Source organism: Lichenostomus cassidix, chromosome 17 (assembly GCF_008360975.1).
Source record: "Lichenostomus cassidix isolate B80296 chromosome 17, HeHo_3.0, whole genome shotgun sequence".
NCBI classification, from domain to species: domain Eukaryota; kingdom Metazoa; phylum Chordata; class Aves; order Passeriformes; family Meliphagidae; genus Lichenostomus; species Lichenostomus cassidix.
The window spans coordinates 907,555-930,332 of NC_139497.1; the positions used below are offsets into that span (position 1 = coordinate 907,555).

The following is a 22,778-nucleotide window of genomic DNA, read 5'->3' on the forward strand; positions in this document are numbered from 1 at the left end:
AAGATTTTATGTCTTGATAAAAATGATTCTGTACAGGTTGTGTTAGGAAGAGGAAATACACCACAGAGAGGCTAGCTTCAGTGAAGTTCTTTATTGGTAACTGATTGCCAATAACTTATCTGGAAAGCAGTATATGCCTGGAGTATCTGAGTTCTCCCCCAGCACTTCGATAAGGAGGTTTCATTTACTCAGGGTGGACCACACATCCTTCAGAGAGCACAAATTACATGTCTACCTTGCATTGCCTAATCATCCCAGCTGTAGGCTTGTAGAGGTGGTGAAATTTAAACCTAGAGAAATGTCTGGTCAGTTTGAAAGATTAAATTTTAAGCCCTTTTTCCCTTTGTGAACACAATTAAAAAAAAAAACCAGTAAAAATCACAGCTCTAATGCCAGGCTGACTGCAAACTGCCATGATATCCTTGTCTGGAAATACCTCCTGGCTGAAACTTGAGGGGAAACCTTCAGCAGTTTTTATGGGAACATAATCTGGAATTGTGACATCCTTAGGACTAAATACCCAAATTCTCTTGTTGGACAAAGCCTCCCCAGCTCTTCCAGCAGGAAATGTGGGTTGCAGTGGTGGTACAGTGTCTGAAGGTGTTCACTGTGGTGGGCACTGCTCACAAACCTGCTGGTGCTGCACCCCTGGGCTGTAAATGAGCACAAGGCTCCTGTCAGTGTTCGGGTTTGTTCTGCTTGGTTGCTGCTGGGAAGCCCAGGGTTTACCTGCAGGAATTGCTGTGGAGCCCTCAGATCCTGAAGCCAAGTGATTAAATGATGGCTGTCATGTTGTAGTAAAAATTTGTAAAAGAACTTTGAGTCTCTGAAAGTTCTGCCAAACACCAGCTTGTCCTCCAAAAAATCTCTTCATTCAGTCTCACAGCTGTAGCTTTATGTTGTTTGGCAATACTTACAAGGAATTATTCCTAAGTATGTTGTTTCAGATGTCTTGTGAGTGCTTTTGCCAGGAGCCTCTCTATCCTCTGTTTTATCAACAATGCTGAGGAAATGCCCTTTCTGTGGGTCACAAGCAGGGGTTATTCTTACCTGCAAATTCACCTTGCTTGTGGTGGTGTACAAAATTGAAGGGAGCTGAGGAAAGGTGCCAGTGTTGGGTACCAATTTGCTGCTGTACCCAGCTCAGGGTGTGGCTGCTCCGTGCCTCCTGTTTTGCTGCTGCTTTGTGAAGCTTTTCTTTTCCCAGTCCTGTTTTCTGGCTTACCTGGTACTGGCTCCATCACCTCAACACTTGAGCTGACCTTTAGTATTTCACTTGGATTTACATAAGGCCTCTGCTCAGTGAACTGTCCCTATCACAGGATGATATCCATAAAAATGACACTTCCTAGTCTTGAAAAAAATCCCCAGGCCCATTGGAGACATGTGAAAAGGACACCCAGCAGGAAGAGAGGCCCATGGCCTGAAATATTCATCAATCATTTTCCTGGCACCAGGAAACCAATCAACTCTTCTAAGGGGGAGAGTGTAATCAATCACACAATGTGGGAAATGGGGATTGCCAGCCCTGCCAGAAATGTTCCTTCATGTGGACAGAAGGAAGGGGTTGTGTTGGTCCTTACTCACAAGTGGTAACTTACACCCTCGGTGCAAGGGACTCAGCTTTTGTGAAAAGCAATCTGTGCACACAACAGGCTGTGTTGCATCGGCAGGTCCAGCCTGCACTCAAGATTTTGTTTCCAGTGATGCTGAGTTGTTTTTTCCTTAGATTTTTTTCATTTGTTTGTTTACCTCTTTTCTATAGCTGGTAGGTGAAGGGATTGTTTCCTGTTCCCAAACCTCCATGTTCTGAAGTGGCAGGTCCAGCAGCAGCATGTTTTTATCTAGAGAATCAGAATTTTAAAATTTTGTTCCTTCTTCATGCAACAGCGTAAGTTTGAAACAGCTTCTATTGCAAACTGGTGCTGGGGAAGAAATGCTCCTCTGGTGCTTGGCCTATTTTTCTGTCTTCAAGTTATGCTAAAAAATAGTTATGCTATGTATATATAGATTGCACAATAATAAGTAACCTGTAGTTGTCAACATCTTATAGGATATTTTATTGCAGCATGTGGGTAGGGATTATTTGAATTCAAGTAAGAGTTCAAATAATAATTTGAAATTCAAATAATTATTCTAGTAAGATGCCATAAAAAACCAAGAGACTTGTTTTTAACTTTTTTTCCTAGGAAAACCTCTGCAATAATTGCTACACTAGAAATGCCATCGCTATGGCAAAATAAATGGCAGTGCCACAGCCTTTCTCATCTCATTCAGCCCAGAAGACAGTGGGTGACTCTGGGATGATTTTTCCTGAGCAGAGTGAGATGTTTCAGGCGTGGCCATGGTTTGTGGCTGGCTGGGGTGCAGGGGGACCAGCCTTACCCACCACTGCCCAAGCAGAACATGGCCATCTGTGGAGCACCAGTGCTGAGCAGCTTCGAAAGAAAGAACACAAATAGATTTCATTAGCAATCTGCGTAACAGTTACTTTAAAATTGTAAAACTTATAATCATATGTCTTCCAACATAGATTTCTAAAAAGGCAAAATTGTACACTATCTTTTCATGGAAATCAGCAAAACCTGAACTCCTATATTATTTAAGTTTAGATTAAATGTCAATTAAAATTCAAATTGTTCTTCAGAGCTGCAGTGTATACTAAATTCAGTCCAAAATTAATTTCTCATTGAAAAGATTAGGAGCCTTCTCTTTAAAAATGTGGATTTTTTCCTTGCATTTAAGGTACTTTTCTAGTACAAGTGGAGACAAACATCCAAATGTCAGGAAGCATGTTTCTATTCTGAAGAGCATTTTCTATCTGCCAGACAGTTTCTGATGTGCTTTTTAAGATGCCTAGATACGTTACCACAATTAAAAGCTACTAAGAGATGTGGCACCCTGCAAAATGAGATTATAGCAGCAGGCAGATGTGGCTGGAATGAGCCCCGAAGAGAAAGGGAAGTGTTTCTGGAATTGCAAGCAGCAGGAGCTAATACGGTTTGCAAACATGGAAGACAGTAGGCAGAGAGGTAGGTGGGGAAAAAGAGTCAAATTTCTCTTGATTCCTGCTTGATTGTAATCCCTATCCCTGGGAGGCCAAATGCTTTATGTGAGCCTTTCACTCCAGCAAATCCTGGGATGCTGGTGTTGGTGGCATGAGAGGGAAGTGCTCTTAATGTAGGTAATTCTAGTGGACTCTACATGGATTTTTCTATAGCGGTGTGCCTCGTGTTGGCCAACACTTTATCAGTGATCAAAAAGTCAATAAAGAATTTCCCCAGATTTACAGACTGATGATGCAATTGATCTTTCAATACTGGAGTAGGCTGGGCTGCCTGGTAGGCAATATCCTAGAAAACCAAAATGTCCTCCAGGTAGAGGAGATGCAAAATCTCCTGCCCAGGGACAGAGACAGTGTGCCTGTGGGCTGGGGTGCTGTGTGGCTGTGAAACACACAGAGAGATGATCACCTTTCTTTTAGGACAGGCTTTTTTCTTCATCATCATAATTTTTCTAAAAAGCATTGGTGCTTGGCTGTGTTTTCCCTTTTGGTAGCCTAAAGTCTAAAATAAGATGCCAAATGTGTGTAAGTCCCCTTTAGAGGAATGAGCTGGCTGAGAGCTGCCCTGATGATTCTTGCTGTTACCACGAGCTGACTGACTGTGAGGGCATTTCCTCCACACCACCCCATTTTTCAGGAGCAGAGCCTGCTAAACCTCTCAGGGAAGCACCAGCTTTCCAGAAGTGCACTGTGCTCCATCCCAGATATGACAGAGGGCTTCTGGAAACCTAGCCCATAAGGTATGTGGTAATGCTGATACCACAGCAACATGCATCTCCTTTCTGCTTTGATTTTTGTGCCTCAGGAGGCACGTCAGGAATCCTGTGACTTTTGATGGCATCAATAAATCAGATACCATGCTGACAGAATTTTACTGGAATGTAAACAGGCATTTAAAATAACAATGCTTGTAGAGAGTGTATTGAGGAATACAGTGCAGGTACATGGAACATTCAACTCTAGGTTACCTTTCAGTTTTGTTGTAAGCAGGAACTAGGATTCTTTCCATGTAAATGAAAATTAGTAAAAATATTTATCACGAGATGACCTTATTTCCCACTCCTCTCTGCAAACAGTGTGTGTTTTCAGTGCTGAGGTGAGACAAGCTCTACCCAATGTAGGGGAAAGGGGAGGAATGTCTCTGTATGGTAAAATTTAGCTGATAAGGGATAATGAATCACCTTTAACTCAGCTCTGCTGAGTAGTAGTTGCTCTGCGGAACTGCAGGCTGATCAGCCTCATCTTAGTCCCTCAGTGGGAAGGGTGTGGAGCAAATGCTCCCAAAAGGCATTTCCAGGCACTTGAAGGACAAGAAGGTAATTGGGAACATTCAGTGTGGGTTTGCCAAGGGGAGAGATCATGCCTGACCAACCTCATTCCTTCTGTGATGAAATGGTTGGATCCATGGATGAGGAGAGAGTAATTTTGTCATTAACCTTAACCTTAGGCAAGGCTTCTGATGCAGGCTCCCATGTCATCCTTGTGGGCAGTTTGGGTGAAAACCTGGCCTGTTTTGTTCAAAGGGAGGCAGACGAGTTCAGGCACTAACTGGTGGCCATTAGGCTGTGATTGTCCTTGGCAGTCAGTGTTGGGGCCAATTCTACTGAGCAATTTCATCCACCATTTGGATGGTGGGATGGACAAACTCCTCAGACTTGCAGGTGACAGACTTGCAGACAGACTGATGCTCTGGAGGGCAGGGCTGCTGTTCAGAAGGACCTTGACAACCTAGAGGGTAGGGCTGATGGAAACTTCAAACTCAGACACAAACATAAGTCCTGCACCTGGACTGGAATAACTCCATGGAGAGGTGCAGGTTGGGGAGCAGCTGGGCAGGGAGGACTTGGGGTCCTGGAGCACCTCACAGCTGAGCCAGGCTGTGCTTGTGGTGGTGACAGCTCATTGTCACAAAGTACTTGGTGCCTTCCGTGGGACACGGCAGAGTCACCTCTGGAACATCCTGTGCCTGCTGAGCCTGTCCTGCACCCATGTCCTGCTGGCAGCCCCAGGAGCAGCTCTGGGATTGTGCCTCATGGATCTGTGTGTCATTGATCCTCTGCAGGAGAGCAGCTGCTCCAAGGGGGAACACGATGGGACTCACTGAGTCACCACGTTCTGCTCATTGTCACCTCGGGATCCCTGCAGTGTTTCCTGCTGAGCTCTTCCCATATGTAAGATGACAACCTTTGGGGAGGGGGTACCACAACTCATCTTCACAGTCCAGTGCTGTGTCACAGGTTCAGGCTAAGTTCATTTCTAGGAGTACCCCTTATACCCCTTCAATTAGCACAAACAGGGACAAGGGCAGGCAAAGGTCAAGAGAAGTTCAAAATAGCATAACCTCTTTTTGCTGGCATTCCCAAATGTTCCTGATCCTGCAAAGCTCTCCAAGCTGGCCTTGCCAGTGTGTTTACCAGACCGTTGTAAAAGTCAAAGAACAAGGACTGGCTTGATACAAGGGAAGTTAGAAATCAAGGGGTTGAGAATAGGTAGCATTGTTGCTTAAAACAGGAGAAATAATTGATTTATGTTATGGTGGTCAATTAGGCTGTAAAGTGAAAAACTCCTAAAGAAACCCTGTGGCTTCAAGGCAGCTTTTTGCTCTGATTCCTGCTCAGCAAATAGGGGTACCCCAATAAAGGTCATCAGCTCCATGAGCTGAATTATTAATTCCTTTCATGCCACTAAGGGCTTGTAAATAGTATATAATACAGGAAAACAATTGGCACTGTTCAGTGAGTGGGCAGAGGAGAGGTCAGGAGGTAAATACTTGTATTGGCAGCAGCTGCTCTTCATAGCTGAGCAGACTTTTGTTCTTTTCATCTTTTAGAGCAAACCACTTTCCAAAATCTTAGCTGATTGTTAGTCCTATCATCATATCTCCTCTCCTTTAGCCGAATTGCTTTTAGGAATTCAGTGGATTACATATAATTATGAAGATAAAAAGGGCTGGAGGGAAGGATGGGGGGTTATGGATAAGAGAGCAAATCAGCATTGCCATGTTTCATAAACAGCTGTTTGAATTTTTTTAATATTGAGATAAATGTTTAAATCTATCAATTCAAGGCCAGGTATAGAATAAGCAGTTGTGCTTTTACGTGCTTAGAAAAAAAATCAAAGTGTGATTTTGAGATTAATATGTTATAAATACTGTCCATCAGAAGTAGCACAAGAACAGAAATCCTGATGTGTTGCTGCTCTTGGATGCCACAGCTGTGCCAGGTTCCTGCATGGGCTGTGGGATCACCAGGTTACCAGCAGCACCAGGCAGGACGTTGAGGGAATTCTAACCTCAAACATGAGCAGCTGGGTGGTGGTGACCATGGTGCTTGCAGTGGTGCACATATTAGAAATAGTCATTAAAACATACAATTTCAAGTAGGAACCGAAATTTCCAAGTATGGCTGGGAAACAGTTACACTCTGCAGCCTGTAATGTGGCATTACAGTGAACAATCTGAAATTTCAGGACTTAGAGAATTTGCACTGCCTCTCTCTAAACACTTCCCACTCAGAAACCTCTCTTCAGAAGGCACATGCATTATTTAGTTGCTCTTTGAATGATACCTGATAAACTATTCCAGCTGTTGGCAGGTGTAGCTTACTGCCCTAAGTGACTGTGGCTCTGGCAGCAGCTCTCAAGTGCCTGCCCTGTGCCATCTGGCCGTGTGCCGGGCAGTGACCCCGTGCCAGAGCAGCAGGTAACCCCGGAGTGACCATCTGCTGAGCCTGCCTGAAAGCTGGGCTGTGCTCAGTGCTGAATCTGCACCACTCGCACAAGAGTCAGTCACTTTAACCTGCACTTATTTTTTGGCTTAATTTGACTGTATGAGAGAGCTTATGTAGCTTACAATAGGCAAAAGTACAGCGCTCTTTCCAGGAACCTGAAATGGCTGTAGTGCATATGAAGAATCTTCTTTTACTTACAAAAACATGTATACTATATGTCCTGCTAGTTCCTTCAGAGGGTCAGCAGTTCCTAAATTAGGGAGAATATAATACTAAGGTGCAAAATAGGAAGATGCAAAATAATTTTTCTCCTCTGAGCACATCAGACACCTGAGCAGTGTAATCCAGAGCCTGTTGGGAAGTCTGCAGTCGGCATGTCATGTGCAGTTTTCTGAACACTGGTGCAAGAGCCAAGCAAGATGATAAATTAATGTGTAGATATTCTAGGCAGTAAATGTCTTGATAATTCCGTGGGAAATAGGACAGGAGCAAGCCAGGGTGCTACTGAATAAATCTGCAATTGTGTTTGTTGCTGTTCTCAGCTGTGGCTGGTGTTCAACGGGATGAACTAAAGCTGCTGCTTTGAGTAGCTACACTGAGGAAGCTCGGAGTGGTAGGAAAGTATGGCAGGAGGATTTAGTCAGTGTGGTGCAGTGTCTGCTCTCACGTTCTCTAAAAATGGTCTGCTGAAGTGTTTACATTTGTTTGTGGTTTGCCTAATTAGAGCAGAACTTTGCACTTTCAGTGTAAACAGTGCTCCTCAGGGAACTGCCTGCTGCTGGAGAAATGGGAATTGCAAGAATGTGAAAGGCAGGATTTGGGCTGGCACCAAAGCCTGGCTGTGGGCTGGAGTTGTGCTTCTGGGGCTGTGTTCTGTGGTTAGGAATGTAAACTTGCAGTGTGCATTTACTGGGTCTTAAAGCTGAACACGAGTTATAGAATATATAATTATGTGGGACAGAATGATGGAGATGGAGACTGAGCTGCTTGACTTGGGTGTTGGTGGTGATGTGCTGAGAGGGGCTGTGGTCTTTTGAGAGAGATCAGTCCAAGGAATGCATCTTTGCTTTACCTAATGTTGGGTTAAAACTGACCCTGTTACTGCACGATGGTTTTCTCCTGGTTTGGTCCTGGAAATGTGGATTCTTTCCAAAACACAGAGGGTAATCTGGCATTTGGTTTTGATCATGTTCTGACTTTGAGGGTTTTCATTGGCAAACACAAGCAGGAAGTTCTGTTTCTTCTTTCAGCTGTTAGAAAATAAAGCTTTGGAGTGTCTTGTGCTTAAAGACACTTGTTTCTGATGCTGCTCCAGATCAAATGCCAGCAGCTTGCCTGCCTTTGGAAGAGGATCTCTCTTCTGGTCAGGAATCTTTTGAAGGTTCACTGGACACAGATGGGAGATCATCCTGTCCTTTCATTCCACAGTAATGCTCTGCATACAGTTTAAAGCTGATGCAATTCAGAATCTCTTTGTGCTGGAAGTTGCTCTGAATTGATATTCTCAAACCATCACAAGTTACAAGTTATGACTGCTCAGAAAAGTAGATCTACAGATAATGTGTATGAGATAAATACCTTGAATGGGGGAAAGCTGATGCTGTTAAAATTATCTGTGTCTCAAAGCAGCTTCCTCAGGTGATTGAAGACATGCATGTTTATTTTAATTTAAGTGTAAATGCAAGTTTTCAAAATAAAACCTTCTCAGTAACATGCACATCACATCTTTCTCATTTTCACTTTCCCATTAGCTACAGATGTGGAGCAGATGAGTTCCTCCTCTCCTGTCCTTCCTATGAACTCCATGGGCAGTAAGTACCCCTTTTCTTGCCATGTGTGATGAGGTAGAATTTCTCTTTTAAGACAGAAATGTGAATTGATACTCCATGACAGAGACCCTAGAAGTTTTAGAGGTAAACTTTTTGAGACTTTGAAACCTGAGCTGCTGTACACCTAAAAAAGTAGGAATTCAGAATTCCTTCTTAACACTCCATCTAGTGGCATTTGCTGTAGGGAGGGAGCAGTCGATGGGAATCCACTAGATGGCAACAAGCCCTTGTCAGACTGGTGGGACAGGGAAACTGTCCTTAACAGGGCTGAGAACCCCTCATTCAGAGCAACTGTTCATCTCACTGTGTGGGAACTCTGCGGATCTTTCAAATGTGGCAGACTTTGAACTGACAGCTCATTTCAAAAGTAATGCTCAGATGTTCACAATTGCTAAAAGCCTCCCAGAGCCAGGACATTGTCCTTTCCACGTGCCACTGTGTGGTGGACTTGTACTTACTTTTACTGGAGAGCTGTGGATCCTCTGTGATGGGAATGAAAAATGGTTCCTTTCTTTATAATGAGAACAACCCTAAGGAATGCATGCATGGTAGGCTCTGAGGTGTAAATGTGTGCAGTAATTTGCCTGTTGATTAATAAAACACATCTTTGTAGGTATCTAGCTAGGTTTTCATGCAGTTTATCACTTTTATATGGAAGCAGGTAATTTCACATGCATATGTAATTTGTCATCTAGAGACACATATAGTTTATGATGATATATTGGATAATATTCTGTTGAACCTTTGTGGCCTGACATAGCTCAGATTTACTCTTGTGCATTGAAAGGTATTAAAACTAAATTTTGCATTGTATTCTCCCAGCAGAATGTATCTGCAAAAAAAGGCAGGGCTGTCCAACATGAGCTGACTGACCCTCTTTCCCTGAAATAACTGTATGTTATTGCTGGTGTGAGTTCGTCTAGCTGCAGCTTTCATGTCTGTTATCTTTTGCTAAACTGAAAAATGCTTGTCAAACGTCTGTTCCCTACGAAGATATTTATATAAACTTTTGATAAACTAAATAAACTGAGCTCCTTGAGTTCTTTTGATGTCTTCCTGTCTCTCGATCACCCCGTCAGTGCTGGTGGCCATTCCAGTGGGTCATGGTGATGACCCAGCCCTTGCTGTGGAGGGATGAGCCCTGGCAATTCCTGCTGGGCAGCTCCCAAACTTCCCCAGCCCCAGCTGTCCCACGGCTGTAGTGGCAGCACTGGACATGCTGGTGCTCAGTGTCACCCTGATGTGCCCCAGGGCAGGCAGATCTGCAGGGTGGTGGCTCTGGTAGGGAGCAAACAGTTGCTGACACAAACATCTAAAGCTTCCCAAGCATGGATTTAAAAACATCCTGAACATGTCTGCTAACCTGTCTTCCCTTAGTAAGACTTTTTTCTCCTGCTGTCTCCTTACCAAACATGATTAAAGCAAAAAAAAAAAAACCAAACCAAACCAGAAAAACCCTTAAGGATTTTTTACAGCCAAGTAGGAAATGGAATTTTAAGCTTATTTGTGCATCCAGAGCATTTGAGAGGTGTGGAGTGTCTGCTCAAGCTTGTCGTACATTGGCAAACTGGGGTGATGGCCTCTTTACTGTAATTTTCCCTGTTTGTCTGAAATGTCTTATTCAGACAGTTGCAGTGAATTATTTTCACATGTCCGTGCAGTAAAGATGAACACCTCTGTCAGGACTTCTGTATTTTCTACTTTCATACAGGTATACATGGGGAAAACCAGTTGGCTGAAATGTCTGTTTAAAATAACACACAAGTGCTTTCTTGTACATCATGTAAGGTGTCTCTGCAAAAAATGCAAATTGTGCACTCTCTCTCCCGACAAAGTCAGCCAAACATGCTGAAAATTTTGAGATTTCAAAGGCAGAATGTCAAACTGCATCAAAAATGAGTCATTTGTCTTGTTTCCATAATGGTAAAACAACTTGGCAGGTGTGTTTTTGGGCTGCTCACTGTTACAGTGCTGTAGTAAATTCCCTGTACCAAAGCACCACACTTACCCAGGGTGTTGGTGGAATGGAAGTGCTTGCTGTGGGTGACTGAACAGGGCCCTTCACTGTCAGACTCTGGGAGAGGGGAGATTTTTCCTAAAACTCCACTTTTGCAAAGTTTAGTCTGTTTAATGTGTGGCTGTTGAACTTGGCGGAGCTGTTCCTGTGTAAAATTGAACAAGTTTTAAGTCTTTTAACAGAACAAGCAGATTTATTTTGAATATTCACCGAACTGGAGTTTAAAAGTCCTTAGTGAGTTGTTCTGACTTGAGCTGTACAGTGAGCTGAGGGACTTTGTTCCTGTGGGATAGCAGCAGAGCGTGTCTGAACAGGCTGTTTCAGGATAATCCTGTGAGCAACTGGAGGAGCAAACAAGGTGTAAGAGAAGTGCTTGGACCCTTTACTGCACAGGGAATGGACTGACACCACTGCTGAGCAGAGTGGATCCACCATCCCTGGTCTGAGTGGCATGGGGGACACCACAGGGACCTCCTGCCTTTCCTGCATCACCCTGTGCAGACAGGGCATTCCTGCAAACAGGTATGCCATGCCAATCACTGAAAATACTTGCAGGGCAGCTCCAGAGGTTGCTGTTGTGTGTCAGGGCAGTGTCAGTTGTGTCTGTCATGCAGAGATGTGTCTGCTCCTCCCTGCACAGCCGCAGAGCAGGAGGGTCCCTGTGTGCCCCAGGCAGTCAGCTCTGGCTCCTCACCTTTCCAACATAATTGACACTGGCCCTGCCCACCACAGCCATGAAGAATCTTTTCTGCAGCAGTACCTTAAATCAGTTTTCTGCTTTGCCTCCTCCCGTTCTTCTTCCTGTCTATCCAAAACCCCACACCCTGGTCCCTTCTCATCTCTCACTGATCACTTTGTAGGAGCAGTGCTGTTCCATAGCTTGGCTCGCACAGGAGGAAGTTTAATTTCTTATAACCTGGTAAAGCTGTACATTTATGCATTACTGATAAATTTGCCAATTGGGTGTCACTTTTATTAAAACGGAACTAGTTCCTCAACTGCTCTGCTCCTTTAAACATCCCTGTGCAGTTCTTGATTAGCACTCTGATTTGCTCATGAAGGAGCTGGATGACGTATCCTGAACTTCTTTGGTGGGACAATGGCACAGCCACAGACCTGCCTTTCAGAGTTTTGGGAGGCAGAACTTGGATATGGCATTTCTTCAGCAGAAGTGTAGTTTTTCTTGCTGGAAAAGCTGCCCTGGCTTTCTGAGCAGGTGGTGCTGGGTGGTCCTTGGCTGGCTGGTCCGCAGTTTGCATTCATTGATCAGTGAGTTGATAGAAATGAAAACCCACCGACAGCAATGAATGTTGATTGCAGCCATTAGATGCTGAAGATGCCGTGCCACGGTGACGGTGCTCTCACATTCCCTGGCATGTGCTTTGGGTCTTTTCTTATTTTATGGACTGTGCAGTCCTTCTGAGGGCAGAACAAGTGCTGCACCCTTGTGAAGGCACACACTGCTGGAGCCTGCAGTCCTGCTCACCCAGCTGGGCTGGAAAAGGTTCCACACAGGTACCACTGAGGTCCCCGAGCACTTGGCTCTCTGTTCCTTCGAAAGGAAGGCTGTTTCCTTGCTTGCCTGGCTGCAGAGTGGCAGCCTGAGCAGCAGGAGCAGCTGGACCTGGCTGGGAGGAGCTGCTCCTCGCCTGGCGTTCCCGGTGAGCAGCTGCTGAAATCGAGCACAGGTTCCTGGGAGCAAATGAACTCACATTCCAAAGCTTTTTCCAGCAAAGCTCAAGTTGCCAGCCCAAATGGAAATGAGGTTTCCTTCCTGATCTGGCCTGTATTCTGCTATTTTGAACATATACCATGCTCAGATTTGTTTCCAAGTGTCCCATATGGTGTGGATACGTTCCTGCTTTTGTGCTGCCCATACAAAACCTTCCATTGATCTCTTATACTTTGTTCTGCAGAAATTCTGCTCTAGTATAAAGCTTTAATTCCTTTTTTTAAAGAGAAAACAAGCATTTCTTATACACCAACTCACTTTTAGAGAAAGTAGAACTGGAAAAACTCAACCTCTGTAGCTCTTAATATAATCTGTAAATCATGACCTGCTAATGGCAACCACATGTGAGATCTCTGAAGGTTCAGGCTTTCCATTTAACAGAGGGTTTGTGATAAACCTCAAGGTACAGTCAACGGTCGATGGTTTTTTCTAGTTCTCAAACTCACCGACAGCGTTGAATGTTCACTGAAGCTATCCAAAGATGGCTGTATACATGCACTGGACAGATTTTCCATGCATATGTTTTCCATAGACTAGCAGTGGAAACACTGCTGAGGACTGCACATTCTTCATTGTAAAGCCTTAAACTGCAAAGTATTTTAATTACAGAATGGAACCACGAGGACTAATGAATTGCAGAAGTGTAACACTCTGGTTATGGATGCTGAGTTGATGTAGTATTTCTTAAACCAGCTTTGAATATATCAGAGTTGCAGTTGTGGGAAACCTTTCCTCTTGTGGATATGCATGTTCTCTAGAGCAGCACTAAGGATGATTATAATGATTCAGATTTCTTTATAAAGTTAATTTAAAACAAAAAAAAACTGGGGGTGGGGTACACCCATAATGCTAACCAACAGAAGACAGAGAAGGGGATCTACTTCTTAGTGGAGTATGTAATGTCTGTCTTTCTATAGTTCCTGTCCCTGCTCTTGATTTAGTCTTTATAAATCTCTGTATTACATCTAATTATCTTCACCTTTTCCACCTGGCTTGCACAGTTTGAGAGAGATCAATTATTTGCAGTTTGTTTCTTAAAAATTAAATCTGCTGCTGTATCTGAAATAACTTTCCTGTGAGTGCAGTGAAGCCTACAGAGTCAGCGGGGATAATTTACTGTTTACATTCTGAGTATTTTCTCTTGTTGTAGGGATCTAAGAATTTCTCTCTGAATATCCTGAGCTGATACATGTAATTTAACAGTAAGTGTATTGTCTAATGAAGTACTTGAAGCAATCTTGCTCCAGGAATACAGTTTGTAGCCTGCACTTAAACTGATTGATTTTAATGGTATCATTAAACATCAACTGATACTGAAACCAAAAGAATTCTCTGAAAATTAGTCTCACCTTTTTCTTGCCATCTTTTGGAGTAGGAGCTGGTGGAAAGAACAAAGACAATTTGAATTAATCACAAGCAGTGCTCAGCCTAGAGTGTTAAGCCTTGGGAGTGTCCCAGTGTGAAAGGTGACTACATGTGGTAGGTATAACATAAATCAAGGAAACCGAGTTCAAGTCAAGCATGAAATTTTGGTTTTAACAAACCAAAACAGTGTGTTTGTATTTAAATGACATTGTTAGAGAGGCTTTTTTCTTAATTTACTACTTCTTCCTTCTTTATCCCTCCAATGACCTTCAAGGCAGTAACTTTCATCTTCTTGTTTCATGATGTCAGAGCTTGATTTTCTTCTGAATATTAAACTGTACATATTTCTATATCCTGGCTGCACACTTCTTCCCTTTTGCAGAGTTCAAAGCTCTCCATCAGATTTTTTGGACAGACTCCGAAATGATAAAATAGCTCTCTGGAAACTCTAAGTGGGCAATATGTTCAAGGCACACTCCAGAAATTATGGTCTGCACTGCACCTTCAACATACCTCCCTTTCCCTCAGACTTCTTCCACCTAGGAAGCACTGAAACAAGAGCTGACAGCTGCCACCTCTATTGTTATTCCTTAATTATGACTTTTTTGCATTAAGTAGACCCTCCCCAGATGCTGACAGGGGTCCCTGAAAGCCCATCTCTGTTCTCTGTGCAGGGAACACCTTGTAAACTGGAATCCCTGTAAGGCCACCAGTCAGGAGGCAGTGATTGCTGAACTAGACCTTGACTATGAATGAAAGTATTGAACATTTGGAGCACACAGGGTTTTCTTTGAAATTACAGTGCTTTCCATATGACGAAAATGGTTTCCTCAAAATTTGCATACAAACCCTGAAACACAGAGGTTAACCTGGTAACTGTTTGGCACAGGCTTGAGTTCATTTCGTGCATGTTTCTTGTGCTCCTTGTATTTATGGTGCCTGAACAATTCTTACACCCCAATCCAATCATTCTATTATCTTCTCACAATAAGGCTTTTATTTAGCAGGGCAGGAATCCCAACAGTACTGCCCTAAAGTATCACTAAATAAATTTTACATATGCATCTGGTAGTGGAACAGATTCTCTTTTCCTTCCACCCCCTTTGCTGTGGCTGTGACTCTCACGAGGGAGGTCAGTGGGACCCCAGTGATGAAAATTGGGGCCAAGGTTGTCCTGAGCTCATGACCATGTCTTACTGTCTGCCTGGAGCATCCACAGAAATGCCATGTGCTAGCATGTTTGCTTTGTCCTGGAACAAGCTTTAATTGTACTATAAAAATGTGTTTTCTTTGTCGAGGTAAATGACTTCAGCAGGGTAAGCATGCAAATACACCTTGGGGAGACAAAAGCATGGAATTGCTGGCAGTAATTTTAGTTATTGCTGTTTCATTGAAATTTGGGTGAGTGTTTAACTAGCAATGCCATGGGCAAACACTTCAGATTCAGCAGTCTTCCACAGTGAGCATTAGAGATTATTTTTAAGTGTCCAAAAATTCCTTGGACTACTACTTGACAAGTCCTGGGGCTACATGAAATCAGGGGACAAAGTTACCAGTCTGTTCCATTTGCCCTTTTAGAACATAGTGCTGTGATGGTGATCCTAGAGAAAATAAATGCAGAGCTCTTCTGGGACCTGGGAGAAATGCTGTTAAGTACCAGTTTCCAGTGATTTAGGGAGGACTTATCAAGTTCTTTTGATCTCATTCTAAGTTGACAAGCTTGCTTGTGGATGCAACATACCCTAGATTTTTGTAAGGTGTTTGACTTAATACTGAATGACAATTTAAACTGGTATGATACAAATTTGCTGTGGCAAATGTTAAAAGGATTAACAAACGACAAACGGGGAGGTCTAAATGCAATTCCAAGTGGGAACTTGATCCAGTTGGCTCAGAACTACAGCCTTAGAATGACTTGGCCACATCCTAAAGCATCGTGGTTTCTGGCCTGGGAGAAACGCAGTATCCCATGTTAGCAGGTTTGGGGTTTTTTAGGCTGAGAAGTGACACAGATTTGGATCTCTGTATAAATGAAGTGTAAGTGAATGCTTTGGTAGAGTTGAATGCAAAGTTCCATGTTTGGAACAAGGAATACAGACCATGTGTGAGGATAAAGGACTCGGCCCATGAAGCAGTACTTGCCATGGAGATAATTAACTGCATATGTGTGCACAATCTGACTCCTACTACTGTGCAAACAATGAAATATTGAACAGCAGCACAGGCTGGTGCATCTGCATTTAGTTCTGAAACTGCTGAAAGGATGCTTTAGCCAGCTCTGGCACAGGCTGCCCTAAAGACATCACTGAGCTGAGCAGGTTTCTGAAAGGTTGAGTGGAGAGCAATTAAATAATCAGAAAGACTGTCACCAGTAAAAGAAAGTTCTCTGAGGTAAACCAGTGAAGGTTCAGGAGTTCTGTCCTGTTTCTTAATATCTTCACCTGCATAAATGAGCCAGTTAGAGCACAGCAACAATGCCCTGGGTTTGGGAATGGGTCTGGCTTCATAGGGGGGAAGCAGAACCTTGGCAGTGGGTGTTAGGAAAAAAACTACTTTGGATGTTTGGGACCACTATTGAATTACAGCTGTTGACTGCAATCAATAAAGCAGTTCTGACTCTTAAAATAAAATCAAACCAGTGGCTAATGGATGTTTGGAGAAGGATACAAAGAGGAGAAGCTTGCATATTTCCTGCTAATCATCTCCTGTCTTCCAGACATTTTTCAACACACACAGACTTCTGGAGACAGGCTTCTGTGCATTCAGTCACCAGGAATGCATTTTTCTTTTCATGAATTTGCACAGCTTCCCTGTGAACTTTTATCCCCTGTCTTTTAAGATAACATTTGTTGCCGTGAAGATGATTGGCTGTGTTAGATCCATCACTTTTAATGGAGAGGAATCTCAGGTGTCCTCCTGATGGATTCCTGCAGTTGCACTATGCCCCGGCACATCTAACGCTGGGTAAGCAGCTTTGTGAGATATAAATAACATTGTCTTTTCTGCTGTATTAAACATGCTCACAGTTCTTCATCACTGAGGACTGTGCTGCTCCAGACCTAGGATGTGTTACATTTATTGTGGTGGTGAATTTAGGGTAAGTGCTCCTTCTGAAGGTCCCCCTGTGCTGACTGTTCTTCTTGGCTGGCAGCTCTGTGTCTGCAGAGATCAAAAGATTCCCCATTAGCTGTGAATTCAGGCATAGTTCCTGTGCCTCTGTTTTGGGAAGGAGAGAGATGATCCTAACTGCAGATGATTCTGTTACCACGATTGTCTTCTGCCTTTTAGCTTTTTAGAAATTGCTGGCAGAGTCATCAGTCTGACAGTTTTCACAAGAATTAGTTCCTGCGTTGCAGAGAATTGCCTTGTTGTGCTGAGGCTGGATGGAGCTGGATTTGCCAGTCTCTACCAGGGCAGGGAGGGCAGGAAGCACCACTGGTTCTCCTGCTGGTCCCAGGAGTCCAGCTGAGGTTCCCGTGCCATTGCTTCTGGATGTATAATGTAGCTGGAGATGACAATGTCAGAGAACCCTGGGTTGGGAGTTCAGGTCTCCTTTGGTGTGGTGGGGCAGTGCATTGGGTGGGCTCACACCTGCCCCTGGATGCCTTTACAGGAATCATTTTAGTTTTCCCACGTGAGATACTGAAGGCAAGTCCACAAACTGCACTTGCAGTGGGAAAACATGAGGAAAATATGTTGCAAATCAACTGGGAGAGAAATCTGAGGTGTCTGTCTTGTTGAGATGGCTTCCTGTGACTTCAGACCAGGGACGTGACCTGCATGGAATTGCTGCCATGTGCCCCTGTTCACACACTGATCATAACACTATAAAAATACAGATTAAAAAAAAAAATACTAATTGGGACTTTTATATTTGGTTCACTGTTTGGAATATTAACAATTCCATATGGATAAAAGCTTAGGTTATCTGCCTGGAAAGCAGTATGGATGGAGAGGGATCAAATGAAGGATTTGCTTTTCATAATCATAGTGTCTCCTCCCGATTTGTTGATAACTGTCCCTTTGAAGATAATTAGTTCCTGGTTTTCATCTTTATAATCCAGCAATTCTCATCTGATAGACTTCAAGATTTGAAGTTGTTCTCAAAAGAAATACCTGTAAAATCTCACTTTTTGGCTCAGTTTTGGCAGTGTGGCACCTCTGGGTCAGTTTTACTCTGCCACCTTGGAAGACTCCATTTCACAATACATTCAGTGCAATAAAGATTTTACTACCAGTAACTGTATATAACTGAAGCAAAGAAAATGACATTATAATGACATTGTAATGAGAAGGAAAATGAATCCTCACGTGGCTTTCTCCCCATCCTCCTCCCAAAGGTTATGAGATTTCTTATCCCTTGCCAACATCTGGTTTAGCTGGAAGTGTGTTATTCTTTCCATGAGGAGTGTCTTGTGAGCTGAACGGGTGCCACACAGAACAAGTGCCCTGGTCTCTCTGAGCCTCTGCAAGATCCTGGCTCCCATCTTCTGCCCGTGGTCACTCCCATTCAGCTGCCACAAGGATGTGCTCCGGGCTGTCAGGGAAACATCACATCCTAGGCATGGTCCCATCCACACCGTTTCCTTGCTCTTTTTTCCCTTTCTCACACCAAATTCATTCAGCTTTGTTTGCACATGGTCTGAACGTGTGTTGATCACACAGCGTTGGCTTCAGCCGTGTTTCTGTGAGACTTTCCTCCCACCATGTGTGGATCAGCCAGAGCAGCACGTCTTGAACTGTTCTTCAGGTGTTAAAATTTAAAATAGAAGTGTCTTCAAAGACTTGCAGAACAACTAACTGTGATTTGGGGGTAAAAAAAGAGGCGGTCTCTTCTATCTGGTTACCAGGCAAATATTCTGTTGGAAGAAAGACTTCCTCCCCCGCCTCTTATATATTTAATTTCTTTGCTTTTGTGTGCTTTTAAATATTGGATGGATGTGGATATGACCCCCAGGTGAGCAGGACTCAGCCATTCTTCTCTGAATTATACATTTAGCCTATTTAAATGCAGCCATCATGTGAAACAAAAAGGAGAAAATGTACTTATGTTCATTTAGAAGAATGATCTTTGGATAACGTCACCCAAATATTGCAGGGTTTTATCTTGCCTATAAAATAAATTGGTCCCAGTGTGCTGTGAGATGCACATAAAAGTTTGAATATGAAAGTAGTATAAAATTCAGATGAGTCCATAGAACTGGCTTCAGAATTTCGAAAAAATGGGAACAGATTTCCTAAGCTCGACGTATGAGGGAGGGATGTACCGCAGATTTTCATTTGTGAATCTCAACCTATTGGCATCTTTTCTTTTTTTATGCCCTTTCTCCTGATGCCTGATGGTATTACCCATCTTTTGTCCTGGGGTGTGATGCGAGCGGAAGTGTTCCAGATGTGTTCTGCACCCCAGCATGATAAGCCACAGAGACTGATGACAACAGTAATGCTCCAATTTGGTTGGTGGTCTTTGCATTGCAACTTCTGCAATCACTTCATTATTTTTATAGTTTTCCTTTTACACTGAACTCACCAGTGTTTAGAAAATAGTTGCTAACATTTTAAGATACACCTTCTTGTCTTCCCTCTTGCCAGTACTTACACCAACAACGGCGAGGTTTGCATGATCTATGTTCTAGTAATAGCTTTCTACCGGAACAATTAAGAGCTGTGAGAGGAGAGGAAATTTGGCTAAAATGTTCCAAATGGAAAGCTGCTTTTATGTGGTTTCAGAATGACAACCCAGCAAGCATAGGCGGATGTACCCTAAAGTGTCAGGATTCAGACTGCACCATCCTTATCCTCAGTAAACAGACGTGGTTGGGAGGGATGTCTGGATCTGGGCAATCCACACCAGCTCTCCTCCCAGGGCACCACAAAGCTCACACAGATACAAACAAAACAGCCTTACTCAAATATTTCTGTATGTTATTTTCCAAAGCAGACTGCAGAAATAGTGCATCTACACACTGGTTACTGAAGGCAAAAAATGAATTAAATAGGGCAAACAAAGCTGGAGCTAAGCTATTATGTATTTCAGATTGCTTAGTATTTGGCATGTGGACCAAATGCTTTAGATTATAAGGCATAAGCCTTTCAGAACCTTAAGTTATTTTAAAATTAAATGGATGACAGGCACAGGTCTGCTGCATGGATTTGATTTTCTTTGTGTCTTAGCAGAAGTAGTAAGCAATGTCTCTAAGTACCTAATAAAACTATTTTCTGCTATTACAGAAAGGTTTGCTATGAGAAACAGAACTGAGAGGACCACATTTTCAATAAAACAAATTGAACAGATTCTCAGAAATCTAGGTCACAGTAACAGATGACCTATACATGGTCCTAGTTTTTGATGCAACTGTCTAATCTGCTCTGAGAGTACTAGCCAGACATCATTCCTAATTGACCTTGATATTCAGTGAACAGAAAGAAAGCTAAAGCCACATGATATTTAAATCTTTAGCAGAAAATAATATATGGCAAACTTGAATACATTCCGCTTTGCAACTAGGATCTTTTTAATGTGAACCTTGTCTGCAAACATGTTGATCATCTTAAAAATCTGAATTTGAGGCTCCACCTAAAGAGATAAAGCTGACTAGGAAGAGCCATTCATTCAGCAGTTGCAGGGGAGGTTTTATGTCCGTCGCATAACCACACTGTAACACGGCTGCCCTGCTGGACTCGCCAGCCTCCCCCTGCAAGAGCAGTGTTGTCAGCGAGGTGAGAGCTCTCTCCTTGCCCGGACTGGGAGCTGAGCTCCCTCCCTGCCTGCACTGGGGGCTCAGCTCCAGCAGGAGCCCCGGGGGTACCCAGCCCTGGTTATGTAAATGGAGCTGCTGCCACTCCAGGGCACTGGCGTGCGTGCAGCTGGAGATGTAAGTAAATATGGGAGACTGGGAATTGCAGTGCATGGTGAAACCCTGACCACTTCTCACAGACCAGATGAATCCTTTTTGTTCATGACATCAGACTCGAGATGTAGCACTATTTACAGAGGCACTGCAGACTTGTACACGGGAACAGAGGGATGTGTGCTCTAATGTTCAAGTAATGTGTGCTCAAAGCCTGGAAAAAGCGAAGTAGGAAAGCCTTGAATACTCATTTGACGAGACATTTTCCAAAAAAACTACTAACAGATCTGGTTACCAAATTGAGAATCAGTAAATGTATTGATAGAATATGTTTTATCAATTTTTGGGGATTGATAACCTACAGCTGGCTGGACTCCTGTTTCAATGTGCCTGTAGTGGACAAGCAGTGCCTGTGTCACCGCTGGGATGGAGGCACCCAGAGCACATGGCCCCTGTCCCCGTGGGTAGGAGCAGCTCTGCGCTGAGGGCAGTGCCGCTGGGGGGACACGTTAGTGCTCCACGTGCCACCCATGGCCACCCTGCCCTTACAGCTCATCCCACACAGGCTGGCCTTCCTGCGGGAAACACGGGTTAGCCGCAGGGCTGAGTAACGTGGGCTTGCAAACCCAAATTGTGCATCATCCCAAAAGCCATTACGGTGGAAAGGGACCTGCTACCGAGCAGCAGAATTCCCCTTCCCAAGATTCCTGCAATATTCATTCCCACACAATTAACTGCTAATGCAAGAGGGTTCTTGGGTTTGAGATGCAGCACTCAGCACTCAGAAATGTGCAGTTTTACCCAGGTCACTGCTGGCAGTGGGGTTCATTTCTTTGTGTTGTGGTCCAGAGCAGCTGCAGATGGTTTGAGCTACTCTCCGAAGGCAGGAATGACCGAAGTCTGTTTGAAAAGGTGATGTCATCAGACTGTAGGTCCATGGTGCTTCTTAGGGAAACACATGCTTCCATGTTATCCTTAATATCAAAACACCCAATTGTTATCTTTTGAGTTCTTAACATATGAAACTGTTGAGCGCTATTAATCAACGCTGCGGGTTTGAAACGGTTACAGCATCTGCTGGCTATTATTAAGATAAAATGAAATTCTTAGGATTCCACATTTTTTGTTAAATTGCCAAGTGTATTGTGAGATCTCAGCATACCTGACACATTTTTATTGGCAACCAACCCTGTAATGCAATACCATCTATTAATGGTTGGATTATACACATGCTGGTCTTCTGCATCTGCTGCAACTTCCAAGGCTGTTAGTGGTTGTGACAGTGGTTCAGGCTTTATAAGCTTTCCCTTGGAATAGCTGTAACTGGAGTTGTGAAAGCTGACTTTAGAATTATCTGTTATTTCTATGTGCAGTTTAAATAAACCCCAACCACATGAGAAAAGCCATCAGCATCCTTTTCTTATGTGCATGATGGGATTATTCCCATGTCCAGGCTGAGTCTGCGGATGTTGTTGGGAGTGGGTTATGCCCAGACATTCCTCTTATGGCTGTTTCAATTAAGCAGAAGTGCTTTTTGCCAACTTATAATGGTCTGGTTTCCATTCAAAACTTTGTGCTTAACAGGTACTCAAACTCTTACAACCCAATTGCAAGGACAGAATTTAACTTTTCAGCACTTTTTTTTTAGGCAGCACTTTCAAGGGGTAGGTTTTAACATCAGCATCTGGATGAATATTAAGTATTAGAAGTATTACAGGCAACAGAAGAGGTTGCTGTATTTTAAGCATACCATTGAATTTCATCTAAAAGTGTTGTAGATAGAGCCATCAATATCCTTAACTTTTATTAAAAATAATAATGTTTTTGTTCAAAGGCCTATTTTAGGTAGGTCTTTCTGGGCTTGTCAGTACCAGCAAGAAAAAAAAATCAAACTAGGTGATAAGAATTGGGCTAGATTACAATCAAGCTAAGTTTTACTGAGAAGTAATACACCCAAGCCATTGTACTCCCATCAGGAAGAGAATTCAAGGAAGTTATATAATTACTCAGACAAAACTGACTCCTGTGAAAAGTATTTACATTCACATTTATATTTTTAATGTTCTGAAACAGCAGCTGAAAATTCTGTGAGCTGGCCCCTCACATGTATGGGTGTTTGTTATACAAGAAGCAGCTTTTTCAGAAAAGTGTATTCTTTTTAGTCATCCGTTGCTTCAAGGACCTACAGAAGC

The 22,778-nt window shown here is 43.2% G+C and overlaps 1 protein-coding gene and 1 long non-coding RNA gene across 4 annotated transcripts in view; one reads left to right on the plus strand and one right to left on the minus strand.

Moving 5' to 3' along the window:
* The window catches only part of NR6A1 (nuclear receptor subfamily 6 group A member 1), a 70,335-nt gene that overhangs the window by 3,551 nt on the left and 44,006 nt on the right, over nt 1-22,778 (plus strand). For 2 of the 3 annotated variants that reach the window (XM_085076687.1, XM_085076686.1), the window contains exon 2: nt 8,544-8,603. The exons of the other annotated variant lie outside the window; for it this stretch is intronic. In XM_085076687.1, coding sequence (XP_084932813.1) covers nt 8,544-8,603 — 60 coding nt within the window. The remainder of the gene's footprint in view (nt 1-8,543; nt 8,604-22,778) is intronic. 3 annotated transcript variants of the gene reach the window in all.
* Nucleotides 71-18,819, minus strand: LOC146429758 (uncharacterized). The gene is made up of 2 exons (XR_014855438.1): nt 1,753-18,819; nt 71-290 (listed from the first exon to the last, which is right to left on the minus strand). It is a non-coding gene; the product is annotated as an uncharacterized LOC146429758 (long non-coding RNA).